The following is a 19933-nucleotide window of genomic DNA, read 5'->3' on the forward strand; positions in this document are numbered from 1 at the left end:
GCAGAAAGCCGAAGCCCCATCGCATGGGGCTGAAGCCCAGGTCCCTGAGCCTGAGCAATGTAGCTTCGTGGTCACCCCTGGGGCATGGGGCCCCAGGCCATTGCCCTGCTTGCTACCCCTAACGCCAGCCCTGGCTTTTATATGCCGAAAGCCAGCTACTGTGGCACAGGTGGGCCATGAAGTTTCTATAGCATGTTGGCGGGGGGGGTAGAGAGGGGGTGCGTGTCTCAGAAAGCAAAAGGTTGAGAACCCCTGGTCTAGGTAGCCCACAGTCACACACACAGACTCTCTGCTTCAACACGTAAAGAAATTATGGAAGTTGCCTTGATCTCTTTACCTGGTTCTCCTGGAGTCTCTTTAAACCCCACTTTTTTTTTTTTTTTTTTTTTACACTTCCGATTTGAACCTTTACAGGCACAGTTGTTTAATACGTCAATGGCATTTGGACAAAGATTTCTGTATTTCTGAAAGAAGAATTTGTAACCTTACAGTCTTGAATTTTTCTGCTTTTGTCTATTTCTACAGACAGTTTCAACACTAACCTGCTGTGTGATCTTGGGCAAGTCAATTTACCTCTCTGTGGTTCAGCTTACCCATGTATAAAATAGGAATACTATGTTACTATCTCTTGGGGTGCTGTTTGTAGGTCGTAGCATGGAAGGTGCCAAGATTTTCCTCCCTACCTGTTACTGAACTTTCCCGTTCAGCCTGATTTTATAACCCATTTCCCACATCGTTTTCAAGATTACACTTTCATATCTACCACCATCTACTTCCTTTGGTATTTCTGGGTCTAGCAGCCATCCATCCATCCTTGACCCTCATTCTCAGTGGACTGGCTTGGAATGAAGGGTTCTTACATTTTCAAGCTACTCTATCACCTTTTATATTCTCATGCAGGGAATTTGCTGTATTTGCTCTGTTGTTGACATAGCAACCAAGAATTTTTTTCTGAAAGTATATTACACCACCGTTAAAAATAAAATAAAAGATCTCTCCTCTGGCTGAGATCACCTCTTGTCCAATCACAAAGAGAAGAGCTATACCACATTACCACCTCCCGGGGCAGGAGGCAGATGTATCTCTAAAGGACCTGCTAACACAGAAGTCCAGAAACTACTGTCTGCTTACAATTGTGCAGTTCTTTCCTGTCATGCCTGGATTCCTTAATCAACGAAGGGCAGAAAAGGAACGAGAAACAAAGAGAGGGAAGAGTAGCTTCCCATCGCCTCCTTCTCGAAGACAATTTAACTTCAGAACCAGTGTGTTGCCATGCATTGCAGGTTGGCTGCTTTCACTAAAATAACTGAGCGTGTTGAAGCACATTCTCTCTTCCCCAAGCTTCTGCCTAGGGCTCCTTTAGGCACCTGTGGAATGTCAACAAAAAAAAAAAACACATCATTAGCCTGCCAGACCCCAAAACACCACAGGCTAGAGAGGTGTCTAGTTTAGGGACTCCTCAAGACCACGTGAGCAAGGGGGAGATGGCCATTTCTGGATACTGCTGCTGCACACGGCTGAAGTAGAAGAGCTTCAAGCACATGCAGGTGCCACGTGTCCACCAAGGTGCCACATTATGCCTGGCCAGATTACTGAGCACATTCCAACTGGATACAAATAATCTAACCACCAATTACCAAACAGATTTAGAACTATCCAAAGAATGGCAAAAACTGGAGCCAGCCTGGCAGCTTCATGGCACAACAGAATGAGCTGCCCTGATAGACAAAATCCAAAACCTGACCCTCACTAACGCATGCAATCAGCACTGCATCTAGGGGCCATATTCCCAAGTTATGAATCACATAACTGAAAAGGACCACATCTGAAAAGGATCACATATCCTCCATCCCTTACAACAGCTTCGTTGCTTGGTTGTCTCAGACACATGCTACCAACCATTCTGCAGGCATGGAGGGAACCTCTGTGCAAAGAGACTGCTGCCGTGGAACTCGAGTAGCACCCCAGCCGTGACAAGACCGGCAGATCATGAACTGTGCTGCTAGGGAATGCGATAGCCAAGAGTCTGCTGTCAAGAATTTGCAGTGCTGGCCGAGAATGCTTTCACACTAGGGTCTTACAGCTGCATTGTCCCTGCTGATCGCAGCTGTCATGGTGGGGAGAGGGCTCTAAGAAAGACTGCCTTGGCACAGCAAGGACAGGTTTGGAATTGCACAGGGAACTAATACAGTGTGAAGAACCAGCGCAATGTGCAGTCAGCCTCTGTTTAGCAGGTGACATACTGTGTGTCGGACCAGCTAATACTTCTGTGGGGCCTTAGCCATAAAACCCAGGTAGAGCCTGTTGCAATAATCTCTCCTGGACGGAGGCCTGTATCGCTAGGACTCGGTGCTCAGCTGAGGGAAGGGGGCACATCCGGCTAGCCTCAAAAGTGAAGCAGCACTGCTGGTTACTGCTATTGGGGCATCAAGGAGTAGCACTGAATCCTGTAGGACATGAAGGCCAAACCCCACCTTGACCACCAGAGGATAGGCATCCTCAGAGGGAGGGATCAAAGCTCCTGACAGTTCCTAAAAATGCTTCTCCTCTTTGCCAGCCTCACTTTGGTTTTACCCAGGTTGGGAAGAGTCAGCTGCTTTTTATCCCCCTATCTAGCCACTCAGGCACTGGGACAACTGCGTAAGTGGAATTTAGACTGGAGTCTGTCCTCACTTCCAGGAACGGCAGCAGGTGGGAGCACTGTGGAGGCGGCACATGCTCGGACCCTGGCAACGAAAGGACGAAGATGATGTCAAGATATCAGTCAAGGACCCCACACTAGGCCACGTCAGGATGACATTAACAGGCTCAACTCTCACTACCAGGACAACCGATCACTAACAATGTGTCCACAGGGGTAACAAACACATACCATCATTAACGGTCAGATGTTACCCCTGCATATAGTAACAGTGGTCTCCCCTGTAGAAAAGTAACTCCAATAGTCAAGAAATAGGTACCACCTTCCAAAGCACAAAGGAACCGTATTTGCATAGAAGTTGTTCCTGGTATTGCCTTGTTGTTCCTCCTTTCCAATCTATGGCTAGGCAGGTTTGCCATCTTATTTTTTGCGTACGGAATCTGAAGACTGGTTGTTTTGACCTGACTCATGACATCCTGCCATAAACCAGGGGAGAGGGCACGTTCACAGCCCTGGCTTCCTGAAACTCCTCCCAGGAAATAATTCTGTGCAAGCAGCACTGTGGGGAGTTGTAATTCTTAAGGATGACTAAGTGCTGAAATGCCAGCAGCGGATTAATTACAGCCTTGTGAAGTTTAATTGCTAGCATGTCTGGTTAAGTCACAGGTCACTCCTTTCACTCTCCTCCCCGCCATGCATTCTTTGACATTCCTGACGAGCCACAAGCCCAGTTTGCAGAACTGCAGTATAATTTCCAAGCTCAGAGCATTTCCTTCATGGGGTGGAGATTTAAATCATCAGTGAATGATAGTTTATGGAAATCTGAGGCATTAGATCAATAGTTGCAAGAACAGCCCCTACCTTCTGCTTTCTCCAAATCACAGAAAGTGATAGATAGGAAGGGCCAAAGTCCCCACCCACACCCATCCTTTGCAATTGCAGGACATTGACCACGTGAGTGACAGCACACAATTGATCCTCACTGTTTCCTGATCAACAGTCTGGAGAAAGTGGGAAATAAAACACACAAGTTCCTTGCCACTATGTTCAAGGTGAATCACCAGAGTCAAGTTTGGTGATTAAAGATGCATGGGAGCAAGAATTGCCATGGGTTTGACACTTTTGTATAGAGGCCTATTCAGCACTCACTTTTGTGGTGGTATCTTGCAGCACAAAAGCTTGAGGAGAGAGGAGAAATAGGTTTCTTAGGTCTTGGCTACACTTGCGAGTTGGCGCGCATTAAATCAGACCCGGGCATCCTAACTCCTGAGGTGTTCACACTGGCAAGGCTTGTAGAGCGCCTGGACTCCGGGGCTGGAGCGCCCCTGGCAATCCACCTCCATGAGAAGCATAGAGCTTGCTGCACCCCAGCTGGAGCGCCGCAGCGCCAGTGTGGACGTCTTGGTCTATTAAAGTGCTCTGATCGGCCTCCAGGACGTGTCTCTCAATGCCTGTTCTAGCCACTCTGGCCATCACTTTGAAGTCTACTGCCCTGCCCTCAGGGGACCAACCGTCAGACCTGCCCTTTAAATTCTCTGGGAATTTTGAAAGTCCCCTTCCTGTTTGCTCAGCCAGGCGTGAAGTGCTCTCAGCGCATCTTTCCATGTGACCATGCCTCCACGCGCCAGGCGATCCCCAGTATGGAGTAATGGCGAGGTGCTAGACCTCATCAGCGCTTGGAGGGAGGAAACTGTCCAATCCCAGCTGCGCTCCAGCCCTAGGAATTACAATACCTACGGGCAGATATCAAGGGCCGTGATAGAAAGGGGCCATGACCGAGGTGCAGTGCAGGGTTAAAGTGAAGGAGCTGTAGAAAGCGTACCACAAAGTGCGGGAGGCAAACCGCCACTCCGGTGCTGCCCCCACGACCTGCCAGTTCTACAAAGAGCTGGACGAGATACTGGGGGCGACCCCACCTCCATGCCAAAGAGCACCATGGACACTTGAGAGGCTGTGGCAGCCCAGAGTGCAACAAGGCAAGAGGAGGAAAGCAGGAGCAAGGGTGCCAAGGAGGTGGGGGGGGGCAGAGCCAGAGGATGGCCGGGTGCATGCAGCCAGGAGTGGAGGAAGGTAGGAGGAAGGTAGCCAGTCGCAGCGGACGGTGCTTGGGGAAGAACAAACAGCAGAGGAGGTGCCCAGTAAGCAGCTTTTAATTTTGAGAAGGGAGTTGTTGGGTGCGGGCTGTTGTGGCAAGAAGGGTTGCAGAAAAAAGGAAGGGTTAGGGCTGCGTGCATGCCTAGATGCAGAATAGGCCATTGACATGCTCTCTCACATGGCAGTAATCGGCCTCAGTAATCTCATCGAAGGTGTCATGCAGAAGCTGGGTAATCCGCTTGCGTAGGTTCCCTGGCAGAGCCACTGTGCTCCTTGTCCCAGTAAGGGTAACATATGCTCGCCACTGTGCCATGGGGATGGGGGGAGAGAGAGAGAGACCATTGCTGCACACAGGCAAGCCGCATAAGGGCCAGGGCAGAAGCCGCATTGTTGCAGAAGACCCTCCCTTGCTTCCCAGGTCACCCTCAGCAGCCAGATATCTTCCAGGACGAACTCAGCCTGTGGAAAACGTGGGGACAGTGAGTATAGGGGCCCCCTGCAGCTGTTGGCTCTCCCCAAGGCACAGAATCCCAGAGGACAATATGGCCCTGGAACAATCAGTCCCCCCTGCCCCTGTGGTTACTCACCATTTTGGGGCTCTTGTGGGTTATGTGCACTTGCCTTGAGACAGGCAGTTTGTGCTATTGTGTGCACTGTGCTTGTCTTCAAGATCGGCAGAATCGTTGCTCTGTCAAGTGTGAACAACGGTGCCTCTGTAAAATGTTGCATTTTGGCTTTACAGATGCAATCTTGAGATCCCAGCCGTCCTTGGGAATATGCACCATGCACCACGCCACAGCCCACTTCGAGGAGAACAGACGTGCTCATGAGACAGAGAAGTGACAAAGGAGGAAAGAAAGGGCCCAACACTCCAGCCAACAACTCTGTCTCCTCTAAGACCACACCTGAAAATCTGCAGGGCACGAATTGGGCACCTCAGCCACCTAAAAATCCGCCAATAAACCCCTTTGGCAGACATCATCCTTGCGTTGAGGGATATACAAAGAAGAGATTCCTTGAAAGTAGCCCCATTAATACGGTAAGAAAACCCAGCAAGAATTCACCAGGGTTTGAAGCACTGTATGTGTAGCTTTAAAAAAAGTCTTCCGTGCTATTTAAACCACAGTGACAACTCCAGAATGGTCCCAGCCAGGAGGGTCAGTGTGGTGGGATTTGTAGACTAACGCAGAAGTATCTTTTTCCTTTTGGTATTCATCTGACCCCAGTACCACGTGAGTGCCTCAGTATCTTTAATGTATTTATCCACACAGCACCCATGTGGGTAGGGCAGTGCTGTCATCTCCAATTTTATAGATGGGGAACTGAGGCATAGAAACTAAATGACTTGCCCAAGGTCACAAGGAAGGAAGTCTGTGAACAAGGAGGGACTTGAACCTGGGTCACCCAAGTCCTAGGCGAATGCCTTGTAGCCCGGGAACCATCTTCTCGGTTCAGGTTCTCCAAGGTTTGTAGCACATGTGCAACAGTTATCCAATGGGCTAGAAAAATTCTCTTTAAAGCAACTTATCTAATGATCACCTGGATTTTAAACAGAGTTATTCAACAAAAAGATAATTGCCACATTCTTTGTGGTATATAAAAACGACCATACTGTCAGACCAATGGTCCATCTAGCCCAGAATCCTGTCTTCCGACGGTGGCCAATGACAGATGCTTCAAAGGAAATGAACTGAACAGGTCAATTAACAAGTGATCCATCCCCTGTCATCAAGTCCCAGCTTCTGGCAGTCAGAGGCTTAGGGACACCCAGAGCACTGAGTTGTATCCCTGACCATCTTGGCTAATAGCCATTGATGGACCGATCCTCCAAGAACTTATCTAATTCTTTTTTTAACCCAGTTACAATGTTTGGCCTTCACAATATCCCCTGGCAATGAGTTCCAGAGGTTGACTGTGTGTTGTGTGAAGAAGTACTGCCTTTTGTTTGTTTTAGACCTGCTTCCCAGTAATTTCATCAGGTGATCCCTGGTTCTTGTGTTGTGTGAAGGGGTAAATAACACTTCCCTAGTCACTTTCTCCCCACCAGTCATGGTTTTATAGACCTCTCTCACATCCCTCCTTAGTCATCTCTCTGCCAATCTGAACAGTCCCCGTCTTTTTAATTTCTCCCTGTGGAAGCGGTTCCAGACCCCGAATCAGTTTTGCTGCTCTTCTCTGTACTTTTCCCAATTCTAAAGTATCTTATTTCAGATGAGGCAACCAGAACTGTATGCAGTACTCAAGGTGTATGTATATCATGGATTTATACAGTGGCATGATGATATTTTCTGTTTTATTATGTAGCCCTTTCCTAACGGCCCCTAACACTGTTACCTTTTTTTTTTTTTTTTTTTTTTTTTTTTTTAACTACTGCTGCTCATTGAGGCGATGTTTTCAGAGAATTATCCACTCTTTCTTGGAGTGTTTACAGCTAATTTAGACACTATCATTTTGTGTGCTTCGTTGGGATTATGCTGTCCAACGTGCATTACTTTGCATTTATTAATTCAGCCACATAGCATGCCAGTAGCTACACTACTGGCATCACGTAATCCTCTCTCTCAACCACAAGTGCAGCCGGAGGTACGCCTGGCCAAAGACAGCCAGAAGGAGCTTAGCAAAGCTTGGTGAGGAGGCAGGCAACTAAATCATTTTCTTCCAATGGTTTTCACAAGGAAACCAAAGCTGGTGGCTCGGTTCTCTTTTTTCAGACTCAGGTCAGTCACGTTGGTTAGACAATACATCCAGGGTGTAAGTGTAGGTCATAAGATTATTTAGTGGACAATTACAATTCACTTGCCTGGATCAAGTTTTTGGTTGTCTTCAACTCCAGACAACAGGATTTTTCTTAGCCTGCTGCATAGCCTCTACAGTGCTACAGAAATGCTCCTACAACCTTAACTATGGTACAGCTAGCAGCTGTCCCATAAGCGTTGATTTCTAGAGACTACTGCTTCTCAAGTTCAGGATCAACCTGATCAGCCTACCTTTCTTGACGAGCCAGACTCACAAGCACTATGGCAGTACATACACTAGTCCCTGTTTCAAGGGGCTGGGGTAGTTCAGAGACACTACTGGAAGATGCAAATCTAGAATGAAAGCAAGGTATCAGTTTCCTAAGAATTCCAAAGAATATTTGTCTGGTAAAGGAGTGAGCCAATAGTGAAATTCTTAAGTACATCAAAGAAGTTTAATTGCAAAGCTAATATCTCTATCAGCTGAACACTTAAACCTGAATTTGAGATTCAAACATCCACTACAGAGAAGAGACTGTTCTAATTTGCCTTGCAAAGTTACATTTGGATCCTGACAACACAGAGAGTAGTTGGAGAGACACACACAAGGGTCTTGCAATCTATTGGATCGTAATAGCTACAGAAAGCAAACTTTACTCTTTTTACAACAAATTGTGCCTTCAAAAGCATGCGACTCCCACTGACCTAGCCCCAAGCATGCACCCAGGGGCAGAGTTAGGCCCATTGATACAAAACGGACTTCTGACAGGGAGCAGCTGGTGTCACACTTAAAGCTTTCTTCTCTTGTACAGCTACTCTGAAGTTTCACGGACACTATACACAAGTGGAAAACCCCTTTGGCCTTTATGGCACCAGCCAAAGGTCAGGAGATGACAGGAGTTTCCAATAGTCCCTGGAGGAGAAGGTGGTTTGCCAACTCCAAAGTACACAGGCTGAAGGTTTGGTATGAAACAATGTGACTTCTGGCACCTCATTGCGCTGCCTGACAAGACATCAACATTTAAAAGGGAGGAACCATAGGGCTGAAAGTCAAGAGAGGCTGTTTTTACGTCACTGTTAGGGCTCTCCAAAGAGAACATTAATATCATTAGAAACCAGGGAGTGGATGTCAGAATGCATCACTGATGGCACAATAATGCCATCTCGTATGGCAGAGATGCCACAGGTCTGACACGTCTAGTCACAGCGTCACAATATGCTGCATCATCTTGTCGCTCACTCAGTATATCAAGTGGCAGAGGGCTGGAAAGTAATAGCAGCTCATTCATTATTCACCAAGCTCTATACCTTCAACTCTTGGCCTGTCAGCTCACTTACCTTCTGCAGGGCCCCTCTACCCTTTCAGGTAGAAGAACAGTTTGATACACAAGTCTGCCTCTTCGCCATGTTCCATCCCAAGAGCCGCTCTCAGCCCCAGTGCAGAATGACACCCGGGCGGTCCTTGCACACCGCACTTCCGCAGCAGAATTGAAATAGACCAGGGACACAGTAGTGTCACTCTGCTCCTGTCAGCACCATTGAGCAAGTGCTCATGTGCAGAGGCAGCAGTTCAAATGCAGCTCCCCAGCAGGGGGATTTCTGCACTGCCAGATGGTGAGGAAGAACGTAAAACTCCCTTGATCGCACTAAATTCAAAGCGCCCCCTCCCCGAGTCCTCTGTTGGGACCTACAAATACTTATTGGTGGCAAAACCAACGACAGAGTTAGTGGATTTTGCCATCAAGAAAAGCCTGTAGTTGATCAACTTTGTCTTTACACCGTGTAGTTACAAGGAAAGCGCAGCAGCAGGCCACAATTAATGTGAGCCCCATTTGGCCTCTGGGCCTTCACTCATGGGTGCCAAAAATAACTCCATGTTTAAGGCATGTCAGGAGAAGACAAAGACATAACCATGGAAGAAGGCTACATTGTGTTCAGATTCTGATAATCCTCTGTTTGGGATGGCCTTCCCCTTGTGTGTCAGTCCCGAAGGGTATGTCTACACAGCAACTAGACACCCATGGTTGGCCCGTGCCAACTGACTTGGGCTTGCAGGGCTTGGGCGGTGGGGCTGTTTCACTGCTGTGCAGATGTCTGGACTCAGGGTGGCACCCAAGCTCTAGGACCCTGTGAAGCGGGAGGGTCCCAGGGCTCCAGCTGGAGCCCGGAAGTCTACACAGCCATGAAACAGCGCAGCACCCGAGCCAGCAGGCACTGGCGAGCCATGGGTTTTCCTTTGGTGTGTAGACATACCCAGAGAGTTATTCCCAAACAGAAGGGCTGTTTGCATTTCCTAAAGTGTCTGAAACTGAAAATTTCTTACTGATAATTTCTTTTTTGCTAGGGCTACACTGTCTGTGGTTTTTCACTGTAGTCCCTCAATGTCAGATAATCTTCACTGAGAGAGAGTAAATTCACACTAAGATATCTGGGCACTGGAAGCCAAGGAAAGATCCTAATTAGCAAACCACGGAAAGCAGCACAAAGAGAACACATAGTCAGAGACATCCCTCTGAAAAATAAACAAATTACTTGTGTTTGGTGGCATCCTCTTCGTCATCTTCTCTCAAGTGCTTATTCTCAGGTTCACCATTGTCCTTATTCTGGAAAAGGAAAAAGTTTCTGTCAAACTTCTACTTTCCAGAATTATGCACAGTAACAAAAGAATGGAGTAAAAAGAAAAGGAGTACTAGTGGCACCTTAGAGACTAACCAATTTATTTGAGCATAAGTTTTCGTGAGCTACAGCTCACTTCAGAGCCACATTGAAGAGAGGACACAGGACAGATATGCATAACAGTGTTCTCAATAATTTAAATCTGACTTGCTTTTAGGCAAAGATAGCTGCAATTTTCACTGTGTCTAGTTTGCAACAAAGACAAGGAAAATTCACGAATATTCTCCTTATTTCTGGCTGTCCAAGCCAATTCAGTGAGCGAACAGCAAGCCACGGTAAATTCTAAGCTCAGAGACCTGGTCTGCAGTAGAAACCTTGTTTCAAACAACAGAGTAATGTTGATTGTAGGGCATTGTAGGGCAAAGGACAATGCAGTAAACTGGTAACAGCTGTGTACGGCTTCACCAAGTCACAAGGTTGGGGAGGAGATCTGAGTTTGGATCCTGAGCTCCCCTGGCTAGGAGGGAAGGCTGAATTCTATTCTGGCCAATAAGTGAAGTGATAGTGACTGGATCTGAAGGGAGCTACATGTTGATAGGAAGAGTCTGATTACATCCATCTCCCTGTGAGTGCAGGATTATTCCCTAGCATACAACCAGGCTGTGTTTACACTAGCCTGCTTTCTGAAACATATCCCACGTGTGCTAGCAATGGGTCAGCTACACCAGTGAAAGCAACAATGGGAGTGCACTGCTTTTAGACAGGGCTCCAGGCAGCTGTGGACTTCTTTATCATTTAAAATAACAACGTAGGAAGTTCCAACAGGTTTACAAATCATTACTACGTAAATCAGAAACAAAGCATTAATGATTACAACACTGAGCTTATCTTTTTTAGAGAAACATCACACAGTAATGGAATAATCAAATCTCAGTGCAGGTGGAGGGATAGCTCAGTGGTTTGAGCATTGGCCTGCTAAACCCAGGATTGAGAGTTCAATCCTTGAGGGGGCCATTTGGGGCAAAAATTGGGGATTGGTCCTGCTTTGAGCAGGGGGTTGGACTAGATGACCTCCTGAGGTCCCTTCCAACCCTGAGATTCTATGCTTCTATTTAGTAGGATGTTACCATATTAGAATGAGTCACCTTCCACTAGCCATGCTGTGTTTTCTGGTGATTGTAGCGAGTGCAACTACTGAATCTACTCATTTATCAAACCAGCCATGTCCATCAACCTTAATATTAAAAAATTGGATTCGTGTGCTAGGATTTATTTGCAGGGGAATGTACTTTAAAAAATCAATAAATGGTAACCAAACATCTAAGTATTTATTGGCCCCTCTGTTTTGTTGAGTATGATATTGATGCATTATTCTTTCCATAACAATGCCCATATTTTTTGGAGCCATTCCTTTAATGTGGGGCTTTCCCCCCCCTTCAATGAGGCGCTATGAGTAACCTAGCGGCTATTAGCAGATGTGAAATTAATTCTTTGAACCTGACCAATTCCGCCAGGAGGATTATCGAACGATCATCTGGTAATCCTCCTGGGCTTTTTGGTAATCATTTGGTAATTGTGACATTATCTAATTGAAATCATGCAAATCAAGATTTGTGAGAGTGATGGCTCGTCCTTCAGGATAGGTTGTAGATCCTTGATGATGCGTTGGAGAGCTGAAGGTTTAGTTGGGGGCTGAAGGTGATGGCTAGTGGCGTTCTGTTATTTTCTTTGTTGGGCCTGTCCATCACTCTCACAAATCTTGGGAGACAGGCCAGTCCTTGCCTACAGACAGCGCCCCAACCTGAAGCAAATACTCAACAGCAACCACACACCACACAACAGAACCACTAACCCAGGAACCTATCCTTGCAACAAAACCCGTTGCCAACTGTGTCCACATATCTATTCAGGGGACACCATCATAGGGCCTAATCACATCAGCTACACTATCAGAGGCTCATTCACCTGCACATCTACCAATGTGATATATGCCATCATGTGCCAGCAATGCCCCTCTGCCATGTACATTGGTCAAACTGGACAGTCTCTACGTAAAAGAATAAATGGACACAGATCAGATGTCAAGAATTATAACATTCATAAACCAGTCGGAGAACACTTCAATCTCTCTGGTCACTCGATTACAGACCTAAAGGTCGCAACATTACAACAAAAAGACTTCAATAACAGACTCCAATGAGAGACTGCTGAATTTGAATTAATTTGCAAATTGGATACAATTAACTTAGGCTTGAATAGACACTGGGAGTGGATGTGTCATTACACAAAGTAAAACTATTTCCCCATGTTTATTTCCCCCCACCGCTCCTCAAACGTTCCTGTTAACTGCTGGCAATGACCCACCTTGATTATCACTACAAAAGGTTCCCCCTCCGCCTCCCCACCCCACTCTCCTGCTGGTAATAGCTCATCTTAAGTGATCACTCTCCTTACAATGTGTATGACAACACCCATTTTTTCATGTTCTGTGTGTTTATAAATCATCTCCTCACTGTATTTTCCACTGAATGCATCCGATGAAGTGAGCTGTAGCTCATGAAAGCTTATGCTCAAATAAATTGGTTAGTCTCTAAGGTGCCGCTAGTACTCCTTTTCTTTTTACTAATTGTATGTGTTTACTTATATCTTGTTTAATGATTAGCCATGTAAACAGACAGTTCCTGTCTGTCACTATAGCTATTAATTCAGAGATCAAAGGGGAATAGTAACATTTAGATGAAACTTGGGTGAAATAATGTCATTGTCTATATGTCACTAAAAGTTTGATAGACTGCCTAATGAATAAATTACCTTATGTAAATCCATGTAGCTAATTACCAATGACACTTAGGAAACAGGTCCACTTCAAAGTATCCATGATTGCCTACTGTTTGCCTAAGGACTCCAAACTGTATAAAGATGCCTTGGGTTCCAATCCTTTTTATCTCAGACCTGCCTGATGCTTCATGCAAGGGAAGCTTAAGCCGTAAGGCTGAGATCCCAGTCCTGACTGGACCACCCTGAATATAAACATTTGGACTATAACCTATGAACTATTTCTGAAAGAACTCTTTGCAACAACAAAGCTCACCATCTCTGCTGTGAATTCAGTCTCAAGAATTGAGCTCATGCCTGTATGTATACTGATCTTTTAACCAATACTCGCTCTCTCTTCTTTTTTAATAAATTTTAGTTTAGTTAAGAAGAATTGGCTGTAAGCTTGTATTTGGGTAAGACCTGGAATATTCGTTAAGCTGGGAGGTAATGTGTCCAATCTTTAGGGATTGGTAGAACTTTCTTTTATGATAAACAAGATTTTCAATAATCCTCATCATATTTGACTTGGGTGTCTGGGTGGAGGCCTAAGGCTGGGTTACTTTAAGGGAACTGTGTTGTTGGCTTCTTGGTAACCAGTGAGGTAGTATAGAAGCTGTTTTGTTCTGGCTTGGTAAATCTAAGTATTGGCATATCCACCAGCTTTGGGGATTGTCTGCCCCATTCTTTGCAGCTCACCCTAATTGAGTGACCTCAGTTGGCTCCCCTGGGACTCTGGTCACAGTAATAAATATCCAACAATTTATAATATTTCATTATGGAGCACATCCCAAAATTCTCTAATAACCGGACAGGTGCACTGTACCTCTTTCACCACAATTTCACCAACTTTTATCCCAATTCACACACTATATTTTTTTAAACCTGACTGATGTGAGGTACCACCGAAATAGATATTAAGGAATTTTCTTTTATTTTGCTACAGACTGAGGTTGCTGGCTTTTTCCCCCACAGATCAAAGCCAATTCCTCTGGGAAAAAGAAAAGGAGTACTTGTGGCACCTTAGAGACTAACCAATTTATTTGAGCATGAGCTTTCGTGAGCTACAGCTCACTTCATGCATCCGATGAAGTGAGCAGTAGCTCACGAAAGCTCATGCTCAAATAAATTGGTTAGTCTCTAAGGTGCCACAAGTACTCCTTTTCTTTTTGCGAATACAGACTAACACGGCTGTTACTCTAATTCCTCTGGGGTAATTTATCTATCCAATTCTTTTTTTCTTTGTGAATATGTTTCTTTGTTAGGAAAGTCATCAGCAAAGATTGACATAAATTAGTTATAATTTTTTATTTTCTAATCAACAAGAAGCCATCATTTCTACTAAAGTTGGCTTTCTATGGAAAAGTTTCCTAGGAAATTGGGAAACATAATGCCTAACTTGAAAGTACTGGGACTACAGGAGAGTAGGCCAGTTAAAGCAGGTTTTGATTTCTAAATGAGTTAGAAAAGGTTCTTTGGTGAACAGCTGGCCAAACACATGAATTTCATTGCTCTCCAAAAGTTTAAAACTCTGCTGTATGATTTGGATTATTTGCAATGGGTGTAATTAGCAAAGAAATGGAACGTCTTATCTCTGGTTCTATCCCAAACCCATACAGTAGTCTTTGCTAAAGAATCTATATCAGGTGTGGCCAACCTGAACCTGAGAAGAAGCCAGAATTTATCAATGTACATTGCCAAAGAGCCACAGTAATACGTCAGCAGCCCCTGCATCAGCTCCTGCCCTGTTCCCAGCGTCTCCCACCCACCAGCAGCCCCACCAATCACTGCCTCCCCTTCCCTCCACATCAGCTGTTTCGTGGTGTGCAGGAGACTCTGGAGGAAAGGGGGAGGAGCGAGGGCACAGCAGGCTCAGGGGAGGGGGCAGGGCCTGTGGCAGAGCCAGGGGTTGAGCAGTGAGCACCCCCCAGCACATTGGAAAGTTGGCGCCTGTAGCTCCAGCCCGAGAGTTGGTGCCTAGACAAGGAGCTGCATATTATCTTCTGAAGAACCACAGGTTGGCCACCCTTGATTTACACAGATTGCACGAAGACATATGCATAGGTGGATTTGGTTTGTTTTAATCCGTGCTATCCTAGCAATATTTAGATTGCCATAATTTTCCTGTTCAATAAAGACCCAGTGTTTGCTTGAGCTGGCTGGCTTGATAGTACCATGTAAAATTTGGAACAACTAGTTCACCCTATTTAATGGACCTGTAAAGTATCTGCACTCTCTCTTTTCTTATTCTATATGAATTCTAACATTCCTTGTATTCTTGCTAGAGCTTTCCCAGAAGATTTTGAAACAAGGAGGATATCCTTGACAAAATATTCAATTTGACTGTAGCTATTCTTCCTCACCAAGAAACTGCGTATTTCCCTCAGCATGCAACCTTTGTTCATTTGCTGAAGTAGCGGTTTGACTTCTTCTGCTATCGCTCAATGCAAGGATGACATCTGCCAAGGGGGTTCCCTGGTGAGTATTTAAGTGGCTGAGGAGCCCAATTCGTCCCTGCAGATTTTCCCACAGAAGTGACAGATGTAATCTTGGAGGAGACAGAGTTGTTGGCTAGAGTGTTGTGCCCTTTCTTTCCTCCTTTGTTGCTTCTCTGTCTCATGAGCACGTCTGTTCTCCTCAAAGTGAGCTGTGGCTTGGTGTATGGTGTGGCACCACTGGGTTCTGTTCTGCGCCAAGTCCTCCCAGTTTCTTGGGTTGATGTCTCCCTTTTTAAGATGTACTTTCAGTATGTCTTTGAAACATTTCCGCTGTCCTCCGCGAGCCCTTCTTCCCTGACTTAACTGAGAGAAGAGTACTTGCTTCGGAAGTAGAGTGTCGGCATATGTACACAGTGGCCAGCCCAGCGGAGTTGGTATTTCATGACCTATGCTTCTATACTGTGCCTGTATACTTCTATACCTGTGTTTCTATACTATGTTGGCTGCAGAGAGAACCCTGATGTTACTGCGTCGGTCTTCACAGCTGATCCTGAGAATCCTCCTGAGGTAGCGCTGCTGGAACCACTCCAGCTGCTTGAGACGTTCTCGGAAGGTTACCCAGGTCTCACACCCACAGAGAAGGGTGGGAATGACAACTGCCTTATAAACCAAGATCTTGGTACCTGTCTATAGATTCCTAACATTGAAGACTCATTGGAATAGTCTTCCAAAGGATGTGCCCTTGTTGCGTGCCCTTGTTGCCAAGAAGGCCAATGGCATTTTGGGATGTATACATAGGGGCATTGCCAGCAGATCGAGGGACGTAATCATTCCCCTCTATTCGACATTGGTGAGGCCTCATCTGGAGTACTGTGTCCAGTTTTGGGCCCATGCTACAAGAAGGGTGTGGAAAAATTGGAAAACGTCCAGCAGAGAGCAACAAAAATGATTAGGAGTCTGGAACACATGACTTATGAGGAGAGGCTGAGGAAACTGGGATTGTTTAGTCTACGGAAGAGAAGAATGAGGGGGATTTGATAGCTGCTTTCAACTACCTGAAAGGGGGTTCCAAAGTGGATGGATCTAGACTGTTCTCAGTGGTAGCTGATGACAGAACAAGGAGTAATGGTCTCAAGTTGCAGTGGGGGAGGTTTACGTTGGATATTAGGAAAACCTTTTTCACTAGGAGGGTGGTGAAACACTTGAATGCGTTACCTAGGGAGGTGGTGGAATCTCCTTCCTTAGAAGTTTTTAAGGTCAGGCTTGAGAAAGCCCTGGCTGGGATGATTTAGTTGGGGATTGGTCCTGCTTTGAGCAGGGGGTTGGACTAGATGACCTCCTGAGGTCCCTTCCAACCCTGATATTCTATGATTCACTGGCAAAGCAGATCCTATATTCAATTTCTGTGTCAGTGCTGGCTGTTTGGGAGAGATGGCTGCCAAGGTACAGAAAATGGTCTACATTTTCCAGGGGTTCTCCACTGATGGTGATTTGTGGAGTACGAAGAGTAGTTTGTGCAGATGAGGGCTGCTAGAGTACCTTGGTTTTCCTGATGTTGAGAGAGACACCCAGGTTGTGATAGGCATCAGCAAAAAGATTTAGGGTGCTTTGCAGGTTGGCCTGTGTGTGTGTGCAAGAATGACAGTCATTTTCATACTGAAGTCAGTGATGCCAATTCTCGTGATCTTAGATTTTGTTTGCAGACAGACGTTGAAGATTGAAGAGTTGACTATCCATACAATACTGAATCCCAATTGCATCAGGAAAGCAGTCACGAATGAGAATCAGGATCACGACAACGTAAATGGAGAAGAGTGCTGGAGCAATGACAAAGCCCTGCTTGACACCAGGGCGAATGCTGAATGATTCGGTCTCTGAGCCGTTGCACAAAATGGTGGCAGTCATCCCATCATGGAGTAGTCTGATAGCGGAAATGAATTTCTGTGGACAGGCAAACCTACACAGCACCTTTCATAGGGCATCACAGTTTATAGAGACAAAGGCCTTCGTTAGGTCAATGAATGCCATGAATAGTTCCAGGTGTTGCTCTCTGCACTACTCCTGAATCTGTCGTGACACGAAGATCATGTCAGTTGTGCCTCGGGATGACCTGAAGCCACGCTGTGATTCAGTGAGGAGTTCCTCAGCAAGGGGGAGGAGGCGGTTTAGTAGCATCCAGGCAAGAATCTTCCCTGCGATGGAGAGGAGAGCAATACCTCTATAGTTCCCGAACAAAGATTTTACATCTTACAGCTGTTTTAGGTTGTTTGAGATTAAATTCCAAAGTATCTTATGGAATTTGTTGCCCATTTGTACCCAAATGTTTTCTGGAGGGACAACTTCTCTGTATCTGGAAAATTATGCATAGTGATGTATGACCCAGCTGACAGCAGCTTTATAAGAGTATATATTCCTCATGCTATACTCTATTATTCAAGCATGGGATTTCTCTCCATAGAGATTCCATGGCACAGTTTGATTCATTTAAGATTTTTACTTTATTTGACCTGCTGCTTTCTTTCACATACAGTGCCACTCCAATCCAGCACAACCTACTCTGTCATTCCTATATAAACTTGTACCCTAGTATCACCCTGTCTCACTGATTATCCTCCTTCCACCAACTTTCCATGATGCCTATTATAGCAATATCCTCATTTAATGCCAGGCACTCTAGTTCACCCATCTTAGTATTTAGATTTCTAGCATTTGTATATAAACACTTGTACAATTTCTCAATATTCAGTTGCTTGCCTTCATATGTTATATTTCAGTGAGACTCTTACATTTGACTATTCCTCACTACCTCCTACCTGTACTCTACTGACTTCTTTCCTATCTTTACTAGGATATAGAGTTTCCCCTTTAATAATTTCATTCCTAAGGGATGTCTCTACCCAAACTGTATTCTTCTCCACATGGGTCAGCTTTCCCACAGCGCTTAGTTCAAAAAATCCTCTACAACCTTTTTAATTTTAAATTCCAGAAATCTGGTTCCATTTTGGTTTTTGTGGAGCCCATCCTTTATTTATAGGCTCCTCCTTTCCCAAAAGGTTCCTCAGTTACTAATAAACGTAACACACTCCTCCCTACACCATCATGTCATCCACACATTGAGATGCTGCAGTTCTGCCGGTCTTCCTGACTCTCTGCTTGGAACGGGAAACATTTCAGAGACTGCTATCATGGAGTTATGGGTTACAGAAGAAAAGCCTCAGAACCTGTGCGTAAGCAGCTACAAGTTGCCCATCACTAGCATAAATACCTGTAAACTACATTCCCTTCCTTCTGATTATCTGCTTCTAATATGGTTGCACCAGACAGAACAAAAACAGAGGAGATCTGAAACCGGTGTCTTAAAATTTAGGTCTCTCTCTCCCAAGAGAAATTAATGCTGGTTCCTTCTTTGCAACAATGGCTGTTAAACAAGTTTTCAGGTTTCATTAGCAGGATCATTCAAACCAAGTGCTAATTTTTCCAGTTCCCAGAGTCAGCCTGAAAAGCCAGGAAATGCTGAGCAGCACAGCCTCTCTGAAACCAAGCTAGGTAAGAAATAGTCATGGCTTTACAGTGAAGTGTTCTTTTGTCACTGAGCCTTTTACAGAAGGGCCTTTGTTCAGTCAGTTTTCTCATAGCCCCATGGCTGCTTAATCAATAGATCAATGTGTGGATCATACTTCCTTTAGACTGCAAGGAGAAATCCTTGTATTTCCCTCAATTCCATTTCCAGTCACCCTGCAAATTATAAACTAGGGCTTTCAGTGTTGGTCTTGAACAGTTTAGCAATACATGCTAGCTGAGAGAAGCAGAGTTACCAGTTAGTAGTGGGTTACGGAGGTGCACTGGGAGAAGGTTATGTGTTTCTAAAAAATATAAACTCTGTCTTCCAACATGTAGCTGATTCATAGTACTCCTCGTCAATTTCATACCAGAGCATGTCAAAAGATTGACGGCAAGAGGACTGCCTATTGAGTAATGCCTAGGAAGCTGAGCTTTGAAGACGCTTTATATTTATTTCCCACCCACCTCCCACCGCCACAGGACTGGAGCTTCAGGACTCTGTTGCATAGGAAAGCAAAATATTGGATCACTGCAACAGAAAAGGGCCCTGAAAATGCCTGTAGCCCCATAGAATAATAGCCCACAAAGACAACAGCACAGAGGGGAAGGATAAACAATCGCTCACAGCAGTGTGTGATGTAAGTCAGTAGTTTGCCTCAGCTGTTTTCCCCCTCCAAAAAGGTAGGATGCACTGCATATTATGTCAGTAACCATCATCTTTGCCTGCGGACGGCAACCTCTTGGCACACCATGGCTCTTTACACATACTCCCCAAAACAGAAAATCACTTCAGACACACAGTACAAGCTGGGATCTACCTACACAACAGCTTAGGTCAGAAGGTGAAACACCAGCAGATTCTTGCAGGAATTCCAAGAGTCTTTCACATTTCTGAAGGTTTCAGAGTAACAGCCGTGTTAGTCTGTATTCGCAAAAAGAAAAGGAGTACTTGTGGCACCTTAGAGACTACCTGGATTTGTGCTGGAAATGGCCCACCTTGATTATCATGCACATTGTAGGGAGAGTGGTCACTT

General features: G+C 45.3%; 1 protein-coding gene across 1 annotated transcript in view; it reads right to left on the reverse strand.

Annotated features, from left to right (window-relative positions):
• Positions 1-19933, reverse strand: part of CCDC12 (coiled-coil domain containing 12) — an 85756-nt gene that overhangs the window by 27661 nt on the left and 38162 nt on the right. The window contains exon 2 of the mRNA XM_073334852.1: positions 10003-10073. Coding sequence (XP_073190953.1) covers positions 10003-10073 — 71 coding nt within the window. The remainder of the gene's footprint in view (positions 1-10002; positions 10074-19933) is intronic.

This window comes from Lepidochelys kempii, chromosome 2 (genome assembly GCF_965140265.1).
Source record: "Lepidochelys kempii isolate rLepKem1 chromosome 2, rLepKem1.hap2, whole genome shotgun sequence".
NCBI lineage: Eukaryota > Metazoa > Chordata > Testudines > Cheloniidae > Lepidochelys > Lepidochelys kempii.